Source organism: Pyrgilauda ruficollis, unplaced genomic scaffold, assembly GCF_017590135.1.
Source record: "Pyrgilauda ruficollis isolate IOZ18807 unplaced genomic scaffold, ASM1759013v1 scaffold34, whole genome shotgun sequence".
Taxonomy (NCBI): Eukaryota; Metazoa; Chordata; class Aves; order Passeriformes; family Passeridae; genus Pyrgilauda; species Pyrgilauda ruficollis.
This window is the reverse complement of record NW_024524822.1, coordinates 6991172-7013881: the sequence shown is the minus strand read 5'-3', so window position 1 is coordinate 7013881 and position 22710 is coordinate 6991172. Positions and strand designations below refer to the sequence as shown.

General features: G+C 47.8%; 1 protein-coding gene across 1 annotated transcript in view; it reads right to left on the bottom strand.

Annotated features, from left to right (window-relative positions):
- Positions 1 to 22710, bottom strand: part of CFAP77 (cilia and flagella associated protein 77) — a 57180-nt gene that overhangs the window by 3518 nt on the left and 30952 nt on the right. Inside the window, exons 2-5 of the mRNA XM_041475180.1 lie at positions 20838 to 20937; positions 19724 to 19946; positions 7632 to 7734; positions 6151 to 6246 (exon numbers count right to left, since the gene is read on the bottom strand). Of these exons, the coding sequence (XP_041331114.1) occupies positions 6151 to 6246; positions 7632 to 7734; positions 19724 to 19946; positions 20838 to 20937 (522 nt within the window). The remainder of the gene's footprint in view (positions 1 to 6150; positions 6247 to 7631; positions 7735 to 19723; positions 19947 to 20837; positions 20938 to 22710) is intronic.

Genomic DNA, 22710 nt, shown 5'->3' with positions numbered 1-22710 from the left:
GAGTGTTGGATTATTAGGGTTACAAATAATGTGGCTTTTCCTGCCAGGAGCGTGCTTAACTGGCTTAACGAATGGGGTTGATTTTTCTCTCCCCACCTTTCTAAGAACAGAGAGAAATGCAGGATGAGGGAGCCTGGGCTAAATGATCTTTATTTGCTTCAAGCCCAGGAAGGTTTCAAACAGTGCTTGGAGATTTTGGGCTGCTGTATTTAATGTCCTATAGAGATTTGTGGGTTTTTTTCTTCCTGAAAATAATAGCCACAGATATTTGCTGGGGTTCACTGGTCACTTGGTCTGGACAACAGCATGAGGAAAGAAGAATTAACGCACTGGAGCTGTAACCTGGAGTGTGCCCCCCACCTCCCTGGCAGATGTTTCAGGGTCAGACCAGAGCTGGCAGCTTTCACACTGACCTCGTGTGCTTGACATCTGAATCCTGACCCTTTTCATGCCAGGCAAGAGTTTTACTTAAAGTTATCTTGATAAATAGCATCTCTGCAGAAGACAGAACGGGGCCATGAATGAAACCCCAAACCCATTTAAAACACATTTCCATGGAGTTGTGCACTGGCAGCAATGGCAGGTGCTCACCCATAACCCAACACAGCGTGTGTGGTTTCACCCTGCCACAAGCTGTGAGCACCCAAAATCTCTTCCTTCGTGGGTGAGAATCTCCAGAAGAGCAATGGGAATTGGCTGCCAACTCTTCCTTGTGCTGCCTCTGGCTGCTGGGGCTTGGTTGTAGTTGGGGCCTGCCCTGGAGATGATCGAGGCTGTACAGCTGCACAGGAGGCTGTTGTTTTCCTGTGTCAATCAGGATATGTCAGAGCAATGGAAATGGCACAGGAGTGATGGTCACTCTGTCTCTGAGGGAAGTGCTGAGCATGGCAGGCAATGGTTTTTACGAAGAGAGCGTCAATTGAGATAAGATATAAGAAGTTTTTTACAACGAGGGTGTTGAAATACTTGGACATGTTGCCCAGAGAGGTGGTGGATGCTCCATACCTGGAAACAGTCAAGGTCAGGTTGGATGGGGCTCTGAGAAACACAATCTGGTTGAGGATGACCCTGCTCACTGCAGGGGAACTGGGCTAGATGGCCCTTAAATATTCCTTCCAAGCCAAAATATTCTGTGACAGAGGGCAACATTGGATGGGATGAGAGGTTGAGTGTTCAGGGCACAAGGGATAGTGGGAAAACCTGGCTCATGAAAATGCTTTGCTGTGATTTGATCAATTGTATTGCTGGAATCTTTGACTGTGGAGGCAAAATCAAGAAAACCTCCAGAATCTGCAAGTAAATGCAGTGATGGTGACAGGGGCCCAGAGCCTGCAGTTAGCCATGGAGTGGCTGTGGGCCCAGAGGAGATGTGCAGGGATCATGCCCAGGGCAGCTGAGTCTGTGCTGCCTGTTTGGAGCCCCGCAGGGTGTTGTGGTCTCTGTTTGCATTGTGCCTGCCACAGGCCAGTGATGCTGCTTTGGATTGTTACTGCAGGGCTGGGAGCCACCAGCTCGTGTCACTTGGGCCATTGAACAACCATCAGCTGACACTGATTTTAATTCTTTTTGGTCAGCCAAAGTCCCAGCTGAAGGGAGGATTGATCTGGTAGTGTGGTGACAGGAAGCTCTTGAACTCATTGCTTTATTATTTAAGCACTCTTTAGGCCCCAGGAGATGAGTTTTATAGCACTCCATGTCCCAGAAGTTTTTCTGCCCTCAAACCCAGGAGGACCAATGCTGCACCTGAACAGCCAGCCCTGTGTGCTGTGCGTACCAAGCCCAGGTTATTTAAGCAGAATCTGTGGCTTTTCTGACAAGACAACAGCTGCAAGATTACATGAGCTGTGCTTGTCAGTTCAGCTCCATAGACAAAAATAGAGGTAAGGCATTAAAAAAAAATGCAGAACATTTTTGTGTGTACGTGTTAAACCTCAGCTGTTAATTCTGACGAAGGATCAGGCTGTGAGCAGATATCGGATCCCTGGTGAGAATCAAATTCCGGAGCCCAGAATTTTTGCTGCAAAGTTTATACAGTGGGGATTCCTCTAATTACTTTCAGTGGAAATTTACCTGACAGAGCTTTCCCAGGTAATGCAAGGCGTACGCAGGAGAGCCGCTCAGCCGTTGACAGAGCCTTTGATTTTGTGCCAGGTTGCAAATTAAGTCTTTTGCCAAGGTACCCGAACACTTGCTCGTCAATTGCTTATCGCTTATTCATATCGCGCATCCGCGCCGCGCGTTTCATCTGCTCAGGGAGGCAGCGCACGGTGACAAAAGTCTTGTCCAAAGTTGCTGCATTTCCTTTCCTTCCCCTTGCTTGGTCAAGTAAACAAGCCACCTGAGTGTGTCTGTGAGCTGGGATTCTCTAATGAGCAAAGGAAGAACCCTGGTGTGTGTCAGTGACAGGAGGTGCGCGGAGCTGTTTTGACACATTGGTGAATTCTGTCCTGTGTTGCTGCTTTGTTGCTGCCTGAATCCTTCTTGACTTGATAGAGCCCTGGAAATATATTGGGGGTGGCCAACATTGACTTACTGGTTTGGATAGTGACTATCAAACGTTCAGATGGAGGTGGCTGGAGCCTCACCCTGGCCTGGCACAGGTGGACATGCTACCTTTGGGCAGCAGTGTCCTTCCCAGAGTTTGGCTGACACAATTCTGCCTGAGACAGCAGGTGAGGAGTGACACAGGGACAGGACAAATGTGAGGGACAGGAGGCTGAGAGAATTGGGATTATTCAGTCTGGAACAGAGAAGGCTTTGGGGTGACCTGAAGGGAACTTACAGGAAAGATGGGGCAAGACTATTGATAAGAACCTGGAGTGACAGGACAAGGAAGAATGGGTTCAAATTGAAAGAGAGTAGGTTTAGATTAGATACTAGAAATTTTTTTTCCCTGTGAGGGTAGTGAGGCATTGAAACAGGTTGCCCAGAGAAGCTGTGGCTGCCTCATCCCTGGAAGTGTTGCAGGCTGGGCTGGATGGAGCTCTGAGCAACCTGGTCAAGTGGAAGATGTCCCTGCTCATGGCAGGGGGGTTGGAACAAGATGATTTTCAAGGTGCGTTTCCAACCCAAACCATTCTATGACTTATGTCCATGCTGGGTGCCTGGGAGTACAATCCCCCGGGAATGTGGTCCCACATCTACAAATAAATTAAATTTTGGGGCACAGTCCCAGCCAAGCTGGCAAAACTTGAGCCCTGAAATTGTATCACGGCAGAGGCTGTTTGCTTTGGGAGTGGCTGAGGAAGAGGAGGGCAGTAAAAGCATCTTGCTGAGGTGAGTAAGGAGTTAACATCTGCTTGGTTTAGTTAAAAAAATAAATAAAAAGCCACTTGGATGCAGCAACTTTCCCTAATGAACTGCCCATCAGGACAGGACTGGCTCCCTGTGACCTGCTTGCCTGGGTGAGCTGGGGGGCCCAGGAGACCTCGGGCCAGGTCAGTCCTGCAGAGAGACAGCAGGAGCACCCGGTGTGGGAGAGCCTGCAAATCACCCAGTTAGCTTAACAGTGTGGGCCATTATTCTAAAGCAGTGGGGCTGAAACCTAAATCCAAATGAAAATATAGTCAATTTGTCCATACTTTACTGACTGAATGACTATGTAATGTCATGCAGCTCTAGCAAGGCAGGGAGCAAGCAGATGCAATTAGTGGGGAGGGAAAAGCTCCTTTGTTTTCTTCTCTTCCAATTCTTGGGCAAGATTTCATGGTGCCAGGGACTGAATGGAAAGCCCAGTTTAAGAGCCAGCAGAGATATCCATGCCCAGTTTCTGCTGCTCTCTGTCAGGGGTCACGGTCGGAATAAAATAAATCATTCTTGATGATTTTTATGGGCCTAAAGAACAAAATCTCACCTTCCTGCTGCCCCTGTTTTGGATTATAACTATTTCAGCATGTGGGTGTTGCCCCCCTCAGACCCAGAGCAGGGCAGACTGAAAGGTGTTATTATGAGGTGACTGAGTGACCAGAAGGATGGGTGGCTTGAGAATATCACACTCCTGCACCTCACACCTGCCTTGGAGCACATGGAAATAAAGTTTAAAGTGAGGCTGTGGCCAGGCAATGGAGTCTCTGAATATTCTTGCCCAGGGTCTGAAGTATTTCCCAAGTCATGAGCATCTTTTGTACTGGTCAGTGCAGGACAAAGCCACCAAAGAAATATGAAGAGGGAGTGTGCTAACAAGCTTTCTGCGAGGTGATACTTTTGTGGTTGCTTTTCACATTCTTCTTGCACAGTAGGACGAAGTTTTTACATGGATTAGAGGCAGTGTTTTGGCCATTTGTCACCTCAGTAAAGGAGGGACTGACATTGACTCCTGGAGTCCCTGAGTTAGGTCAGTCTGGCGTTCAAAACCATTCCATCATCTCTGTAGAACCCTCCTTTAGAGGAGTAGTTAAAGAACAGTTTGGAGACCACCAAATATCTTTGGGAATCCTTAACTTCCTCCAGGTTGTTACTGCTTTTAATTGGGTAAACATTTATGGATGTTCAAGAGGAGTTATTTTTCCATGGAGGAAACCATGCACTGAAGGTCAAGTGAGTAACAAATTCCTTGATCCAAGTTCTAATGTGGGCTGTGCCTGTTAAATCTGCAACTGGGGAAAGACAAACCTTCCATGGTAATGCAATGAGAAAGGAGGAGTGTGGAAAATCTGCAGAGGCTGTGCAAAGTGAGCTGTCCCTCCTCCCTGGATGCCACTTCTGGGAAGGAAGAGAAAGGGAGAAGAAGAAAAAGGAGAAAGAGAAGAAGGAAAGATTTGAAGGTTTGAGAGCTGCAGCTGGGGCAGGAACCCAACCACAGCCATGGATGAAACAAAAGGGAAAGCACGAAGCAAAACCCAGGCTGAAAAATGAGCAGTGATGGAAAGGTCTGGGGTGAGAGGAGCTCTAAAGAGGAGGCTTGCCCCAGGATCTCGTGTGACTCTCACAATCTGTTTAACAGCGATCGGTCATGTTCTCGCGCTGCCGTGCAGCTCCGAGCTGACAGGCAGTGGGGATAAATGATTACTGACATATGCTAATCGGGCACTCTTAGACAGGACAGGAGAGGAATACATCAAGGTGGTGCAAAGCACATTTCTTGGGCAAAACTCTCCAACTTGTACAAGTAAATTACCTTCAGGAAACCACAGGGCTTCTTTGCTGTTTAAACTGTGGTTAGAAATCAACAGAGTGGCAAAAAAAAAATAACCCCACCAGAAGAAGGTCCAGGACAGAGAGCTGAGAGCTTTTTGCAGTGGTGTCTATCAATGCCAAATATGGTTTTGGCCCCTGCAAAAAAAATTCCCTGCAGGGTTTCAGTGCTTTCACTTTCTGGTGTCTCCTTTCCATTCCACTGGTCCAGCTCTTTCCCCTCTCCTAAAATCCCCCCTAGTTCTTCTTGGGAAGTTTCCATATAATTTACACCACAAACAAAGCTAATGGAATTCTAACAAGGACCCAGAGCACAGCAGGTAGCACAGATGATTTCAGGGAGATGTTTAGATCCCATCACTAGAACAAGAAATCTTCACCTTTACTCTTACTTGGATCAATTAAAGGAAGTGTCAAGGACATCTCTAACCTGGCCAGACCCTTTGCTTTGTCTCGGGGTGAATATTGTCAATCAGGTAGTTTAGAGAGGTACCAAGAGTGCAAGCTTTCTGGAAAACTCTAATCCTGGGGTGGAAAAGCTTCTTGAAACATCTGGTGTGGAGTGAATTAGTTATGGGGAGAGCTGATGAAATGGCAGGGTCCCTGAATGCAGGTGTGACTGTCCTGCTTGTGTAGGGCACTTGTAGAGCAAAGGCCACCCCTGTACTGACAGTGAGATATAAAAAGATGTTTCTCATCTCAGGAAGCTTGTGACAGAAAAATTGTGACATTAAAAAATGTTATTGTCTGGACAACTGCTGCCTCTCTTCCAGGACTTATGGCTGGCAAAAAACATCCCACCCTGATGCTCAAAAGGGGCTGATGGTTGAACATATCTGGGACCATTTTAAGGTCCGGGCCATGGGGAGCTCTGAGTTAAGAACCTCATTCATTGTGTGCTAAGGATGTTATTGGGACACATGAGCAAGGTTGGAGAGTGTCCCTGATTTCAATTAGGTGCTTGTAGAGGCCCAGAAAGTTGTCTTTGGTTAGGGGATGGGTTGTGGGGGCCTGTACCTTCTCGTAGCGCCGGGGGTGCCAGAAGGACTCCTCCTTCACCGGCAGCGGGTGCGTGCGCAGGAACGTGGTGCGGTTCTCGCGCACCTCGCCGATCTGCAAGCAAAGAGAAACACCAGGGCTCAGACCGCTGCACTTCTCTTGTCTGCAGCCAAAAGTGAACAAGAGTGGGCTCAAACTGCTGCACGTCTCTTGTAGCAACCAAAGGTGAACACAAGTGAGCTCAAACTGCTGCACTTCTCTTGTGGTGACCAAGGAGAAACACCCATAGCTCAAACTGCTTCATTTCTCTTGTGTGCAGCCAAAGGGAAACACCCGTGGCTCAGACTGCTGCACTTCTCTTGTCTTCAGCCAAAGAGAAGCACCCATGGCTCAAACTGCTGCACTTCTCTTTTCTGCAGCCAAAGAGAAACACCAGTGGCTCAAGCTGCTGCACAGCCATGCACATCAGCTCTGTGTCAAACAATGCAGTGACACTGGGATGGACGAGGCCAGAAGTTGCTTTGGGGTGATGATCACAATTCCATGATCTGGGGAGTTTTCCATGTCCATGCAGCCAATGCTCATAGTTAAAACACATGAGCAGCTGTCAGCTCTCAGTTTATAGAGCATCCCAGGGAGGTGACTGCTGCCCACTGGAAGCCCTGAGCTATAGCAATGGCTCATCCCTAACTGGGAAAGTCACTTCCAGCACCCCCACCATGCTGGGGTTTCCTGGCTCTCCTGATTAATTTCAGGTCACAGTGCTCAATAATCCCAGCACAAGCCAGTGCAGGCACCTGGATACCCTTAGTATCTGTCTGCTCTGTGGTCTAGGATACAGGTTTGTGTTGCTTAACTCAGTAATTGGTGGCTGCAGGCTTTGGGAGCTTGCAACTTAGTGATTAAAAACATTAGTCATTAATAGATAAAGTAGGGATGCACTTTCCAACGTCCCCGGCTGGTGTATTCATAAAATAGCTGCTAATTAAGGACATTGTATTCCTGCACTTCAACTATAAAGCACAGTTTGTGATGGCAGTAAGCCCATTGAAATTGGTCATTACCATATTAGCCCGACTCTTCTTTGAGCCATTAACTAATAAAACAGTCATTGGCTGCTTTTAAATGATATTACAATTGCTGGTTTGTTTAACAGCACAGCCTTACACTCCAACAGCTGCTGTGGGTGCTGCATCAACCTCACCCTGCCAGGCTCAGGGCTGGGGCTGTCTTTTCAGCATTTGCTGCTTGTTCCTTTCTTGTGGCCACTGTCACAGGTCACCTGAGCAGAGCTGAAGTCCAAAGGACAGCCTGGCAGGGGGATGCTCATCTTTGTTAGGCTTCATCAGCCCTTTAGTAGTCAGGGGGGTGTTTTCCCAGCTGAGAGCCCTTCCCAGGGCTGGGAGCAGTCCATTTGTCCCTTGTGGGGTAGGACAGTGAGGGGTTGTGCCCAGTGGTGCTGTGCACATCAGAGGAAAGCATTGCTGGACTATTCCCACCTTTTTCTTCACCATGTGCTGGACTCTAGTCCGGGCTCTCTGCTCCTCCATCCACAGGTCCTTGTATCTGTGTTGCATGATGTCAAACATGGGAGTGGGAGGCCTGGAAAACATTGAAAAGACACCAATTTAATCTCTGTCTCCTTGTGCTGGCTCACATCTCTGCTCCTGGAAAGTGACGGGTGAGATCATGAATGAAGCCTCGCACTGGGAAAGGATTTCTCCTCCTCAGGAAACCTCAAACCCACAATGATTTGCAGTGAACACACCACAGCCTGCACACACCTGTGGTAACTGTGCCAGGGCATTCCCCAGGACTGGAACCATTGCACAACCTTTTACAGGGCAGGTTTCAGTAGCTCTGTCTGAGCCCTGGAAGGACCACAGGGCACCACATGCTGCAGCTCAACTTTGGGCCCTGCTAGAGCTTCAGGAGAGCATTTTCAGGAGAGCAGCTCTGGCTGGATTCCCTCCAGAGGAAGAACCCCTGGGTGCCAAGTGTGTTTTGCTAAAATAGCACTGCTTTTGCCATTGAAACCTCTCTGGTGGTGCACCAAAGGCTGCAAATGTGCAATGATGGATGGGGTGGAGGAGTAAGTGCTGTCCTAAGCAGTCTGAGTAGGGCTAAAAATGGACCTAATGCAGATGGGCAGGTGTCTGCAGCAGACAGGGGAGCTGAAATGCTGAGCCCTGGTCTGGTGCCTCAGCTGCCCAGAGCAGGTGTGTTTGCACCTTGGAAGAGGATTTCAGGGAGCAAGGAGGAGACAGCAGAGGGGAGGAGCTGCACATGACCCAGGTTCTAGAAAAAGTCTAAAAAGGCAGTTGCTTGTTGGCCAGTGCCCCATTTAGCTGCTCTGAGCTGGTATTAACCTGACCAGCTGGTGGCAAAGCTGCAGCCTGAAACTGTTGAGCCTTGCTCCTTGCAAGTGAGGATAGTTCATCAGCCACCATGGCAGCAGACCTGGCAGTGGCAGGGACAGCAAATCAGTAATTCCCATGGTCCTGCTGCTATTCCTTTCCCCCAGAAGCAAATACTTGAAAGTGATGAAGAACCTCAAGCTCAAGTTTTATTGGTCCTTGTCCTTGCACACCTTGCTGAGGAGGGACTTTTCCCGTCTTGGCAGCAAATGATGACTGTGGAACTCTCATCTCTAGCTCTGCTTCCCCCTGTAGCCTGCAGAGCCCTCAGCTGCAGCTCCCACAGCAGAGCCACGGCTTTCCCTGCCTATCCAGAACAACTGCAGGACACTGGGGACTTGGGGTAGCTGCTGGGCTGCTGCCGGGCCACCAACTCCACCTGTTTCTGCAAAGAGCCCACATGCCACAGAGTGAGCTGGTGCTTCGTGGCTTCAGGCAGGAGTGGATCCAGAATTGACAGCTGCCAGCTTTTAGCAGCCTGGAGAATCCTTGATGATCACGGAGGGCGGCAGCAGCCTGTATGCAAATAGTAACTCTTCTGTTTCTTGTTCCTTCACCCCCGTGGTGACTTTTATTACTTAATTATTGCACACCACATGCTTCAAAACAGCCTAATCTATGGTTGTGTTTTCTAATGATACTGGATGTGCAATCCAGCAATATCCATCCCAAGGGGACATTCATATCAGAGGAGACATCCTTCTGCAGGCCTCCTGTTTCATAGATCACATGCTGCAGGGCTTTTCAAGCCTTTGCTTGCAAATCAGCTCTGCTGCTCCAGATCGTTATCTAGAGACACGTAGTGCCAAAGGCAACGCTGACATTTACCCTTTGTCCCCTCTTCTTTGCCCTCCTTCCCTTCCAGTTTGGCATTTCATGCTGATCACAGCTGGGCAAAATATTTAAAAGGTTAAAAGGTGTGGCAAAGCGGTAAAGTGTGTTATTATCTGTTTGAGTCTCCAGTCTTGTAGTGTGGTGTAAATGTTGGTACTCCTGACACCAGCACATGGTGAGCATTGCTTGTTTGCTGCTGTGCCTTTGCTCTCCAAGGCAGGAGCTTTCCTGTGTGCAGGAATAGCAGGGAGGGATGCAGGAAAGCACTAAGCCTTTGTGTGCAGTCTTTGATTATTGATTTTTGGGGTTTTTTTTGAAGTTGAATGTATTTTCCCATCTCTATGGAGGTGACTTTTACCATCTCCAGTGGACCAGGCAGTTGGTGACTGATAGTCCACAGCTGGCTTGTAAGTAAATGCTTGAAAGGACACATTTGGGTTGATGCTCTTCAGAGATCCTTCCCTGCCGTGTGATTAATCACATTTAAGTCCTGATCCAGCAAAGTATAGAATCATGCCTGGAACGATGCACGCATGAACTGCCTCTCTCAAATCGGTGGGAATGACTCGTCTGCTCCAGGCAAGCCCTGGTGGGGTCTGAGGCTTCCTCTGGCTTTTCCTCCTTTGAGAGAAACTCTGAGAGAGCAGGGGAGAGCAGGGGACATCAGGGAACACCTCTTTAAGGTGACTGCAGAGATCTCAGCGAGGTGGCTTTTCCTTTGTAGGTCAAAGCCTGATCTCAGCAGAGGGATGGGGAATTTGGCCCCGGTCTCGGCGCTGCTTGGCAGTGTGACAGCCCTGACTTGCAGCTGGCCTTTGGGAAAATGTCCTTTTGCCTTGGTGTTACTTAAGGACAGGGATCAATGGCTGCTGTGTTCCCTTTCCTTTTGTCACCCTGCCCAGATGTTGCTCCTGAACAGGGAGGATTTTGCCGTTGCTGTCTGCGGGTGCTGCAGGGAGAGCAGGGGAAGCATCCTCTGGAAATGCTTATTGCACATTAAAACCCATCTCAGTCACAGTAACTCAGATCTCCTTGTTTTGGCACAAGCACCCTGCCACAGAAAGGAAAGGCAAAGAAGTTCTGATAGGATGTAACAAATTATTTATAATTGTAGGGGGAAAAAATACTCATCTGCTTCCTTTTATAGTCAAATAGTTGGAGCCACTTCTAATGCTGACATTTCCTAAATATTTTAAAATTTATCTGTGCACATTTTCAAAACTATTATCCCTGAAACAGTTCCTGTCTCTTTAATAGAATCTCTATAATTTACTTTCAAGAGTCAGGGTACAGACCTATTTTCAACTGAAATGACAAGCACCTGCTAACTTGGTTATACAATGTGGAATTCTAGTCTGCCAGACATCCCCTGGAAAAGAAGCTGCAGCCTCCTAATAGGCTATTTTACTGTGAAAACAGTGTTAAAAAGTATAATAAAGTATTAACAATATTAAAATAAAACAGTGTAGGCCTTAAATGAGCTACAAACTAGTTAAATCTATTCCATTCAATATGAGCCTTCAGTGCTTTGCAGCTGATACCTCAGAGCTGGGATTTATCTAAAATGAAGGCACCAGGGACATGCAAGAGAAATGGTAATTATAATTTGCAAACATTAGGCTGACACTTTTTTTGTGTATGTGTGTATAAATCCTGACAGCTGTGATTTGTGCCCATGCCAAATAGTGGTCCAGTATGCACGGAAAGGCTCACTTTGTGGCAGGCTGTCCTCAGAGCAGCAGCTCATTAAAACTTTGGAGAAGGAGAAGTTGCCGAAAACAGGAAGGCATCAGAACCATCTGAGAGATTTTTGGTACACGCTTGTTGAAAGGCGTTTGAGAAGAGAGCCTTGGGTCTGACAAACTGGAATTTTAGTACGCCTCCCCGTTCACAGTGGGGCAAAATAATTGGTCATCAGTGACTACTAATTTGGTTTAGTAGCCAGAGGCATTTTTTTTCTTCCCAGAAAATCAATGACAGTGCCGAGGTCTGTTCAACGTGATTCAGCTCAAGACGGGTCCTCATTTAGCTCTTGATGCTTCTTCCACTGGAGACAGCTATTTTGTTAAAATAAAATTAAAATCTATCTATAATACTGAGCTCAGGGAGCCGCGCCCGTCAATGCCATGCTGCTCTTGAGGTTTCAAGGTTGTCAGTCTCCCCTCAAACTTATTTTCAAAGGTTTATATATCAGCTGCAGAAAAAAGTGCTTGGCTAAAGTGGATGCAAAGGACTTTGCTCAGGAAGGGGGTTTACACCAGCTTGAAAGGTGCAATCAATTTGATTGCTAAGTTCTGTGGCAAAAGGGTAAAAACTTGACTTGTGAGTGCTTTTTTTTTTTTCCTGTATAATTCAAAAGCACGTAAATATTTCAGTGCAGAGCTCAGCCCGTGGGGTTTGTGTGTGGCTCTGCAGCCAGGGCAGGGCTTTTCCTGCTGCTGGAGCAGGGAGCAGAGGATGGGTGCAGGCAGTGGCTCCTGGGGCTCTGCCCAGAGCACTGCTCCAACCCCAGTGGCAGCTTCCAGGCAGCAGATCTGGCCCTGCACAGCTGCTCATGCAACAGATCCATCACAGAATGGAATTTATCCATGCCTGTGACATTAAAATTGTGTTGCTGTACCACTGCCTATGCTGAGACTTTAACCCTTCATTGAAAGGTTAATGAGGTTACAGGGGGATTTAGTTCTTGTTGCTGTCCTTCCACCTAAATGTGCTTTTGCTGCACAGTCAGGATCTGTCTTTGGGGCCTTCAGTCCCCAAACAGCTACAGGGGCACCACTTTTATATTCTTTACTTGTGTCTTCTTGTTGGGAAGGATTTGTCCAGTGACAGAAGTGTTCATATAGAATCTCCCAGCAGAACCAGTTCCCACCAGCTCAGGTTGGTTCCTTACAGAACCATTAGGGTTGGAAAAGACCTTCAAGGTCGAGTCCAGTTTCTTACTGGGGAACACTTTGGTCTCCAGCACCTCTGGACTGTGAGGCTCCTTGGGGCAGCTACCACCAGAATTAACTTCAGCAAGCAAAGCTCAGGCTGGGCTCTGTGATTCTCTTTGGGGCTGTGGGGTACCCCCAATGCAGGCAGCAGTGAGGTATTAGTGCTCAGGTCCCTCTGCCCTAAAAGGGGGCTGAGAGCAGAGGAAAATTCAGGTTATGGCTCCCTTGTAGTGCTGCATTGCCTCCTGCCCCGCTGGTTACTGATGGGCTGCAGGTAGCAATCTATCTCCCATTAATTTCTCTCTGTGTAGCCCAGCAGGAAGCTGGGGTATGATTACAGCTCTGGCTCCTGTGTGAGAGCCGGCACGGCCCCGGCATCCCCCTGCAAACTGCGGGCTCTGCCTCGCCTTAATTGTTCCCCTTTGGCCCCTGGACCTGTCTCTTCTAACAAGGGCTGCGAGGAGGGCCGAGGTAATTGAAGCACTTAACCACACTCCCCAGCACTGCCTCCTGCAGCTAATTAGGAAAGAGGGCCGCTGGGCTCTTCATTATTTCTTTTAATTGTTTGTGGGTTTTGCATAACAGTGAATGGCAGAAGAGGGATGTGCAGTTAGTGGTGAATCCTTGACTTTGAAATTTGTATAAAAGGTCACTTACAATTTGTTAAGGCTTTCATAAGGGTGAATTCAATTAGCAGCTCCAAGTCCCTGCACACACGTGTGTGGGTGTGTTTGTGAGGAGAGGGAGACATGGCAAAATGAACTGGTGTGAGTCCAAAGGCTCCTCGTTTTCCTAAACAGCTTGTGGAATATACAGTAAAGTTATAGCCCCCTTACAGCTTTATGCTTCTCTAAATAGGTCCTGGCAATAAACCCATGGAGAGGCCCAAAAGATCATTTTTAAATGATCTCCACTTGTCCTTGATTTCCATTAACTATTGAAGAAAACAACAAGAGAAAAATTGGTAGAAAACACTCAGGGACCAATTTTTTTTGCAGGCTTTGGGCTCGCAAAACTCTCAGTTACAATAGTGGGTCTTCCACTCATGTGGCAACTGCAGGATCTGAGCCTCCAAAGCACTGATTACTCTGAATTTCTGAAGCTTCTTTACAGTCCTTGTAATTTGGGTGAGGAAATAACAATATAAATTATTTCACTGCGGGCAGCCAATGAGGCAGTGGCTTCTTCCAAGTGTCAGAGGATCTGTTATTTTGCTCAGAGGGCTCATATGTATAGAACAGTAAAAATAATAAAATCCATTGTAAACATGCACTTTAAAAGATTTATCAGATGCTCATAGCTGTACTTAGGAGTACACATGGTTACAAGAGCACCAATTTGCTTTACTGTTCCCTCCCAGGCCCAGTGAGATGTTTGCTTGCACTGGTCCTAAAAGCACATATGGAAACCTGTGTCTTGCAGTGAAGATACCAAGCCAGATCTTACCCATTAAATAACTGGCTTGACAAGCTGAAATTTGTGTGCTAGCATTGATTTTAGGGCTGGAGATGCCCTTTGGCTGACTTAATTGAAGATTATTTAGGTTTGTCTTCAACACATTTGTCTGCTGTTATCTGCTGTTGTCCTCTGAGAAACTCAGGTGGGATGTGATTGTGGGACAGAGCCTGGAGGCCTGGAGGTCCAGATCTATGGCTGAGAGTGAACAGTGCTCAGTCTGCAGCCATCAACAAATGCAAAACATCCCAACAAGAGAAAAACCAAGAAAAAACTGCTCCAATGCTGAGCAAAAGAAATCAAAGCATGAGGTCTTCCCCTTGACCTCCATCCCATGCTTGAATCTCTCTGGCTGGGTGGGAACATGACTTTGTTTGAAAGGAAAAGATGTTGATGAGGGCTGAAAAGCTTTCTTTTCACAGAAAGGATTCTGTGATTATTCCCCCTGACCCAGGTTTTCATTGAACAGGCTAAAAAAGCAAAAGTTGGCAAAGAAAAAAGTCCACTTGTGGCCAGAAGTAGCTCTAGATGGTGAAACTTTGGAAGAAATTCTTCAGCTGGCTGTAATCAATGGAGATAAACCCACAGACAACAGTCAGTCTGTGTGAGAGTAAATTACTTTCCTATTCAGTGCAAACCAATTGGTAATAAGGGATCCTAATCTGTCCTTCAGATCTTTTTTTTCCCATCTCTATGGCTGATGTGCAGGACTTGAACCTTATGTCAAACCATGACTTGGCTGTTTATTTTCTCTTAAACCATATCAGCCTGAAGCAGTCAGAAACTTTTACAGCAAGCAGATGACCACTCTGGAGGGGAATCAGTATCTTCATGGTGCACTCAGGGATTTTTGGAGGGTGTAACAGGTCCTTCTGCCCCAGCAGATGCTGCAGGCACCACCTGCACCGCGGTGCAGGGAGCTCTGCGACCACACACCCAGCCTGGAATGTTTCCAGGAGAAGAAAACTACTCTTGAAATAGAAATTCTTGTCTTAGCAGTGTGAGAATGATGGCAGAGGCACCAAGTGCCTTTCACTGTGGAATTGGATGGGATGTGTAATTATCTGAGCTGGTGGGAGTCCTGTGTTTTTTAACTTGCTTGCGTTTCTCTGTCGCCATGAGCCTGACAGTGATTCCACTCACTGTGTTATATTTTTACAATCTGTTTTGTCAGTCCTCAGGTTGTTTTTTTTTTTTTTTTCTGTAAAACTTTTTTTGCCCTAATCTTTAGGATTTTGGTGGCTTTACATTCTCTTTGGCTTCCAGTGATCATGGGTCAGATGCACACTTGCTGTAATACTCAATTTTATTGCCTGTCCAGCTTTTCCTGGTGGGTTCTTTCCAGTAATACATTATTTCCTTGACATATTTGCAGCTGGTCTACATCTAGATAGCAAGCTGAAATGTTCTTTAAGTATCTCAAAAATAAATCTACACCTCAGCACCTCTTGAGCAGCTTTCTAAACTTTGTTCTGGCTGTGTGCAAGCAGCACAGACACTTTGGGCGGAAAGGCCACTTGCTAAGCAGAGAATGAGCATAGAAATCTCCCTTCTCAGGGAAGGTGAAAGGTTGGGATGGTTGCAAATGATCCCAATTAAAGAGGAGCTACTGGGTAACTGATGCCCTTGGCCAAGTGTAACAATTTGAAGAAGAGAGATTGCAGTGACCAAATGCTTTGGAGAGGTGAGTTTGCTGCAGGGACACGATGAAAACAGCTGCCAAAGATTAAGGAGCAGTTTTAGAGAATGGGAGGTGGAATGGAGGCAGGAGATGAAGACAGAAGGAAAATGGGCTGTAAAATTCAGAAAAGGGACAGTTGAAGCGAAGGCAGACAGTGGGGGGGGCCCGGCAGGAGCCCTGGGGATGACAGAGTGCCAGGGAAATCCTGCCAGCACACCCAAGGTCAGCCCAACCTCCAGGCCAACTGCCAAGTGCATGGCAGCCCGTGGGAGGCAGGGTTATGGCCATGCAGGGTTTGGAGCAGGTACAGGTGCAGGATGGCAGAGGATGGCACGTCTGTGCACTCCTCGTGCCCAGGAACAGGTTCTGGGGCGTAGCAGGCAGATTTAGGACGCTCATCAAGAGGTGACTGGAAGCTTTTCTCTCCTGGCAGGGCTGGGCAGTGTGTCCACGCTGAGGGTGCACTCTGCCCTGCTCACTCCTGGGGACAGAACTGGTGCTGGAGTGTTCTGCCTTCAAACTCCTTGTGTGACCTTGCACATATCAATAGCATCTAAAATCCAGCTGTAGACAGCATCCACATCTTTGTGTTTACTTCTCACTCCAAAAATGATCCTTTAATGTTTCCTGATTTCAGCGCACAGTGAAGCTCAGCCAGAAAAGGTGGCCAGGAGGATAAATGTAGGTCTGGACATCTATTTAGGTTTCCAAATGCACCTTGAATAGCAGGCTGGAGTGACACCAGTGAAGATCCTAGATCTTCACAGACCCTCTTGCCTTTGGGTTTCCAGTATCATCAAACCCCAGCCCACTCAGTACCCTGCAGCCTTCTCCTTGTAAAACAAGGCCATTATTGCAGAGTATGGGGCTGGACACACCTGTGGGGTTATTTTGAATGAAAAGACCTGGGAGGGCAGCAACCCTCAGCAGCTCTGTAATGTGTTGTGCACAGAGCACGTGGATGGGGTTTATCTCCTGGAGGAGACTGTCAAAGATGGGAATTTTCCTTGGAAGATGAGCCTGTGGAGCTGCGTGTGGTGGGGAGGAGGGCTGGGAGAGGTGAAGCTGAGCCTGTGTGCTGTGAGCCCAGCCCTGCACTCAGTGTTCCTCTCCTGCAAAGTGTGGTTGCACAAGGCAGCTCCTGGAGAGCTCAGAAGCTGGAGCATGAACTGGGGGAGCCTGGCTGGAGGTTGCCCCACGGGGGAGGCTGGGAGCCCACCCCATCCTCGTTACTGCTGACCTTGGCACGAGCACTGCCTGCTGATGGATCGGCTCTGGAGCTGGACAAGCCCCTGGGGAACCACTGCATTATCTGTTATGTTCCATCAGTGCCTCCCCTGACCCCTCCCAGCTCCAAATGCCACAGGCATCAGGGAAGGAATAAATCTCTGTCTGCTACTGAGAGAGAGAAGGGAACGAGAGCAGGAAAAAGGAGAGATGAAAAATGTCCTTTTTATGACTCTCACAACAAAGCTGGCCACGTGATTCGTAGCAAACATTACTCTGGGAAAAGGGAGGGAGAGAATGGGGGGGGGGAATCAGCAAAAAGCAATGCTGCTTCTCTCCCCTGGAAGGTGCCCAGGGGGAATATAGAGGGGTATGGGTGACCTTTGAAGGTAAATATCCCAGGAAAAGAAAGGAAAGAGGCCTCAAAGCTTCAGAGAGCTTGCCGCAGTGTCTGAGGCTGCCTGGTGGAATGCTGCACACACCGTGAGCAGAAAGCAGAGGCACAAGTGATCTGAGTTAGAGCAGCAGCAGGGCCAGGCAGTGATTAACAAGGCACTAATAGCAACCACAGCTTTGGTTCTTGTTTCTGTTTGGGATGATCCAGGAGAGCTCCAACCTGTGAGCCTAGGGAGAGCTCCTGACCCTGGTGCCTCCAGGAGACAGAAGCCTTTAGCAGCACAGCCCAGGGCCTGAGGAGGGGCTGGAGATGAGTTGCCAGGGCTCAAGAAGCCTCTTGCCCATTACCCACCAACCCCAGCCACGTTCCTGTGACAGTTATTTGGATTATTTGAGTTATTTGGTTTACCAGGGAAGCAGCCCAGCCCTGAGGCTGTGGGCTGGCACCAGCTGCAGTTCCCACTGTGCAGAGAGCTGCAGACTGGGCAGGGTCTGCATTGGGATTCTGGGCTGTCCCAGAGCACCCCATCATCAGGCAGGGTGTCTCAGCTGCATCCAGTGCCATGGGAAAGCACCTTTGCTCTCTGGCCTGCTCAGCCACCGTGAGGAGTGCTGTCAGTGCTGGGGGATGACAGGCAGGTGCTGTTCTTGCTGAAAAATTCACTGCACCCGAGATGTTGATCAGATCTGTTATTTCTTAAAGACATGAAGTGCTTGGAGTTGTGAAAAATTACCTTTTGCCACTCTTTTTTTCTGCCCCCAGACAAGCATGTGCCTCACTTGTGAGCACCTTCCCAGGAAGCAGCACTGAGATCAGTCAAACAGGGCTTGGAGTCCAAACCCAACTGAAATCCATTGACAACCAGGTCATTTTTAGGAAGATGGGTCTTGCTGTAACCAGAGATCAGCTTGTCCTGGGAATGCTCACTAAAGCTGGTCTCTCTAACTTGCCAGTCATGGAAAAGTGTGTTAAACTCCCACTTTTACCAAAATGGCTGTAACAACTCCTTGATAATCCCAGTAATTTGGTTTTATCTATAACGTGCTTTTAAAGTAAAGGGATACATACAATCAGTCTGCATAAAAGGTAGCTATTAAGAAGAAGGCAAGTTGTACAATAATAACTTTCAATTAAAAGCCCTTTCTCACTACTTCTGCCATTGTGGGGTCTGCAGATTTTCCTTAAAACTTTTGAAGCATGCCTGGGCTTCTTACAGGCAGCCATTTAACCTCCGTTTATGAAGAAATAAAGCAAAATTGATGTTGATTTTGGCCTGCATTGGGGGATACTTTTGCAACATAAAAGCCCTTTTGCCTGCAATTTGCAGAGCAGCCCTGTCACATGGATAAGGGCTGATACTGATAAAGATAAAGCTTTATGGCTGGGGCATTTGCAGCTAACAGCAAGCTAATGCTACATTTTCATTTTGATGCAATTAATGTTAATGTCTGCTACGAAAATTGTCATTAAATACCATTTTAAAATCCATTCAATTTGCATATGCAAAGCCCATTTACTATCATGTAAAATACACGGTGCCGTTCATCATGTCTTTTCTCTAGAATTTGTAGCTGTTATTTTTCTGGTAGTGATTATTATCTAGCTCTTAAAATAAAACCTAATGTCTGGTCCAGACCTGCACAGAGCAAGAAACCCCCTGGGCTCCAGCAGTAGCAGGACTTTCAGAGGCTTTGAGCACTGGTTTGTGCTGGAGTTACACTGGCAGGGAGAAGCTTCTTTGCCTCTTTCCTGCTCCACTCCCAATTTCTGCCCAATGCAGAGCAATAAACTAAGTGGGAGAGAGTAGGATAAAGAACTTTGAACTGATCTTTAACTCCACCAGAGTATTTCTACTAATGCAGACAGGTAGAAATGCTGTTCCTCTGATTTTCTCACCCTGAGATGCCAATTTTCTGGCTTATAGCTCTTCATATTCCTTTAGATTAAAGGGTTGGCATTGAAGATATTTTTAAGAGGCTTCAAGCCCATAATACTATGTGGCATTCACATTTTCTGGAAAATCCCTTTGCCTGGGATTTTTCTCCTGGGAAGCTGAGAAGCCTCAGAGAAAAAGGAAAATGATAATTATCTGATTTGCTTCTCCTGTGTTTTGCTCCTTTGGAATGTGTTTGGACATTGTTTACCAACAGCTGATTGTTTCATTGGTTTCTGCTGTGAGTTGTTTGGACTCAATGGCCAATTGGGGCCAAGCTGTGTGGAGACTCTGGAAAGAGTCACGAGTTTTCATTATTATCTTTTTAGCCTTCTGTAAGTATCTTTTCTGTATTCTTTAGTACAGTTTAGTTTAGTATTCTTTTATGTAATATAGTATCATAAAATAATAAATTAGCCTTCTGAGAACATGGAGTCAGATTCATCATTCCTTCCTACCATGGGGCACCCCACAAATACAATAACACTGCAGGTGAAATGAGGCTGTGTTGTGGCATGTATGTTAGATTCAGGTAGTTGATTATCTGACAGGAGTGCCATCAGACACGGATGTGATGCTGTCACTCAGCATATCCAGGTTCAGGACACTTCTGTTTTGGGGCCTGTGGTAGCTGAGATTGGGCAGGGATGTAGGTGTGAGGGTAGGAAGGGATAATTTCTTGCTGAGGAGGGCCCAAACCTTCCCCCTTACCGTGGTGGCCTGCCAAAGGTCATGCCTGGAGGTGCCTTGCCCCCATATCTGAGGATGCCCTTGTCCTTGCAGCGGATGTCCATGTACTTGTAGTACAGAGCAAACTCCCGGGCTGTGGTGCAGCCCTCGTCCACAGCTGCACGGCCCATGGCCACGAAGTCCCGGGGCATGACCCTTTTATGGGGCTGAGACTTGGCCTTCACCGAGTCCCAGTGGCCTATGGCTGGAGATGGAAATAGAGACAAAGAGGAGAAAGAGAATCTTGGTTAGCTCCTTTTGGGAAAGCAGATTAATATGTGTGCACAGAGAATGGGGGTCTTATGGAGCTAAGATTCATGGCCACAAAGTCTCAGGGCATGACCCTTTTATGGGGCTGAGCCTTGGCCTTCACCGAGTCCCAGTGGCCTATGGCTGGAGGTGGAAGGAAGCAGAGACAAAGAGGGCAAAGAGAATCTTGGTTAGCTCCTGTTCGGGAAAGCAGATTGATGTGTGTTCACTGTGCATCGGGGTCTTGTGGGGCTAAGATTCATGACTACAAAATCTCAGGGCATGACCCTTTTATGGGGCTGAGCCTTGGCCTTCACCGAGTCCCAGTGGCCTATGGCTGGAGGTGGAAATAGAGACAAAGAGGAGGCATCTTGGTTAGCTCTTTTTGGGAAAGCAGATTGATGTGTGTGCACTGTGCATGGGGATCTTGTGGGGCTAAGGTTCCTTTTGTGACCTTCATACCCCATCCCACTGCATCCCATATCCCATGTGAATCGGATGTCTTCTCACCCTCTACCCTGGCTGGCTCAGGATTTTACAGGGAAATCGTCCCTGAGAGCACAAAGCAGGAGCCCTGACAAAGTTATGACAGTGCCCAGGTGCATCACCTTTTGCAGGTGCATCCTCCCTGCTTGGGCTTTGTGTGAGCCTCTGAAAGTTTCCAGTGTGACAGAGAAACTTCACTGGTCACCAAGAAATTGGGGTGGTATCAATGAAAGTGGGTAAGTGTTGGAGTTCTGCACTTCTAGCTTGATGAGAAGTATTGAAGAGCCATGGGAAGGAGAGGAGACTTCCTACTAGCATTAGGACTTTGTTGCAGGTCTGTGGTTTAGGGGCAGTGCCCTACCTTCAGGAACTCCTCCATCTCTCTTGTGCATGTATATCCCATAGGTAAAATCAGGGCCTGGCAGGGAGTAGCAGTTTCTCATGGGCTTTCCAAGTTCTGGCTGCAGAAATAGGAATAGAGAAGCACATAGAGCGTTAATAGGGAAACATAAAGACCTTTTCTGATAAGATAAAGCCCCTGAAAACAGAAGTTTGTAATAAAACACAGCCACAAGTACCAGGAGTGTCCATTTGGCAAGGGCTTGAATCCCACTGCACCAAGTGAGTGCCACAGTGCAAAAAGGAACTGAAGTCTAAAGAATGCTGAATTTCACACAAGTTGGGTTTTGAGTTATAAAGAGACCTAGCCTTGCTGGAAGGAGGGATCCTGACTCAAGAGATATGAAGTCTTGTTTGGTTAATCTCTCCTTTGGTGAGAATGCCCAACTGTGGTGTCTGCTGGGGAGACAGCAGATAGTCTTAACTTTATGCTGAGTTATTTCATTTCCAAGTTGTGCATCTTCCCAGAAAACTGATGTAAACTTCCCCAGGCACAATCACATGGCTGTTTCTGCCTGGGAATAATCAAGACACAAGGCATGCTGCAGGAGAAGGGGGATGAAGAAGGGAGAGCAGAGCCTGGGCTTTATAGCACAGAAAACAACTTCAGCTCAATAACATAATTTCCATTTAGTTTTCAAATGAACTCTTCCCCAGCTCATGTGTGTCCCAGCCTGGTGGTGTCTGTGGGATTAACTGACCTCCCCTCACCCTTTTGTCTCCACTCTCCCATCTCCATGGTGAAGTCACTGCAGGATGTGTGTCTTGAAACCTCATTGCTGCTTGAAAGGGAGGGAGGGGGAGAGAGCCTGGCACAGGAAAAGCTGGAGCAAAGTCCCCAGGAGCCCTGAGGGCAGGATGTGGCTGCTTTGGGACAGGTTATTTTCCATGGGAATGGTGTTAGGAGAGCTGGGGCATTGTAGGTGTTGGCAGGTCTTGTTGGGAGAATGGAAGTGCTGAAATACCACTCTGGTGCTTCTCATGGGTGAACACTGACACTGAGATGACCATTATCACACTGCAGAGTGAACACTCTGGGTCAGGAGCTGCTCAATCAAACACAGCCCTTTCTGCAGAGACACGGTGGAAAGGAAGCAGCAAAGGAGCCACCTCCAGCTTCCCACCATGGCAGGCTCAGGCTGTGCAGGCTGATAAAGACCCAGCTTACTGGAGCTGCTTGTGTAGGAGCATTGTCCACACCACAATTCTCCTTTAACTCCCAGTCAGCACCGTGCAAGCCCTGGCCAGGGCCTCAGAGCAGCCATGGCTCCCCTGTACACTGCCAGCATGGTGGCTGCTTTCCAGTGTGCTCTTCTGCACCACCCTCAGCTCAGGCAGAACTCTCACTGAGCCAGTTTTGCCTGGAGAGTGAGGGTTAATAACCCCAGCCCAGAACAGGCACCCTTCCAGAGGGCTCTGTATTGAGGTCTCTAAAATGTGCTTGTAATTCCTCCAGCTTTTACACTTCACACTCTAAAGGAGGTGTGGCATTTCCACTGCTCTCAAGAGCGCAAATTCCCCAGAAAATGAGTTTTAGGGACCTGCCCTGTGTGAAGCTGCAGCTCCTTTGTTGCAAACAGCCCTTTCTAAAAGCCATCGACCCAGGGACATGATGCCAGCACAGCTGCATTTCCCCACCTGTCCCCTATCCAGCCCCAAGTTGGGGGGGACTGAGTGGGGTTTTAGTGTCACCAGGGCTGTGGTGGCAGTGACAAACCCCGTGTGCACTCTGTGTGAGCCAGGAGCTCGTGCAAAGCACTGCCAGCCACGATAAAGGAGCTTTCATTGCTGATCTGCTCCTCCTGTATTTACAGCTGTTTTTAGGTGGGTTGGCA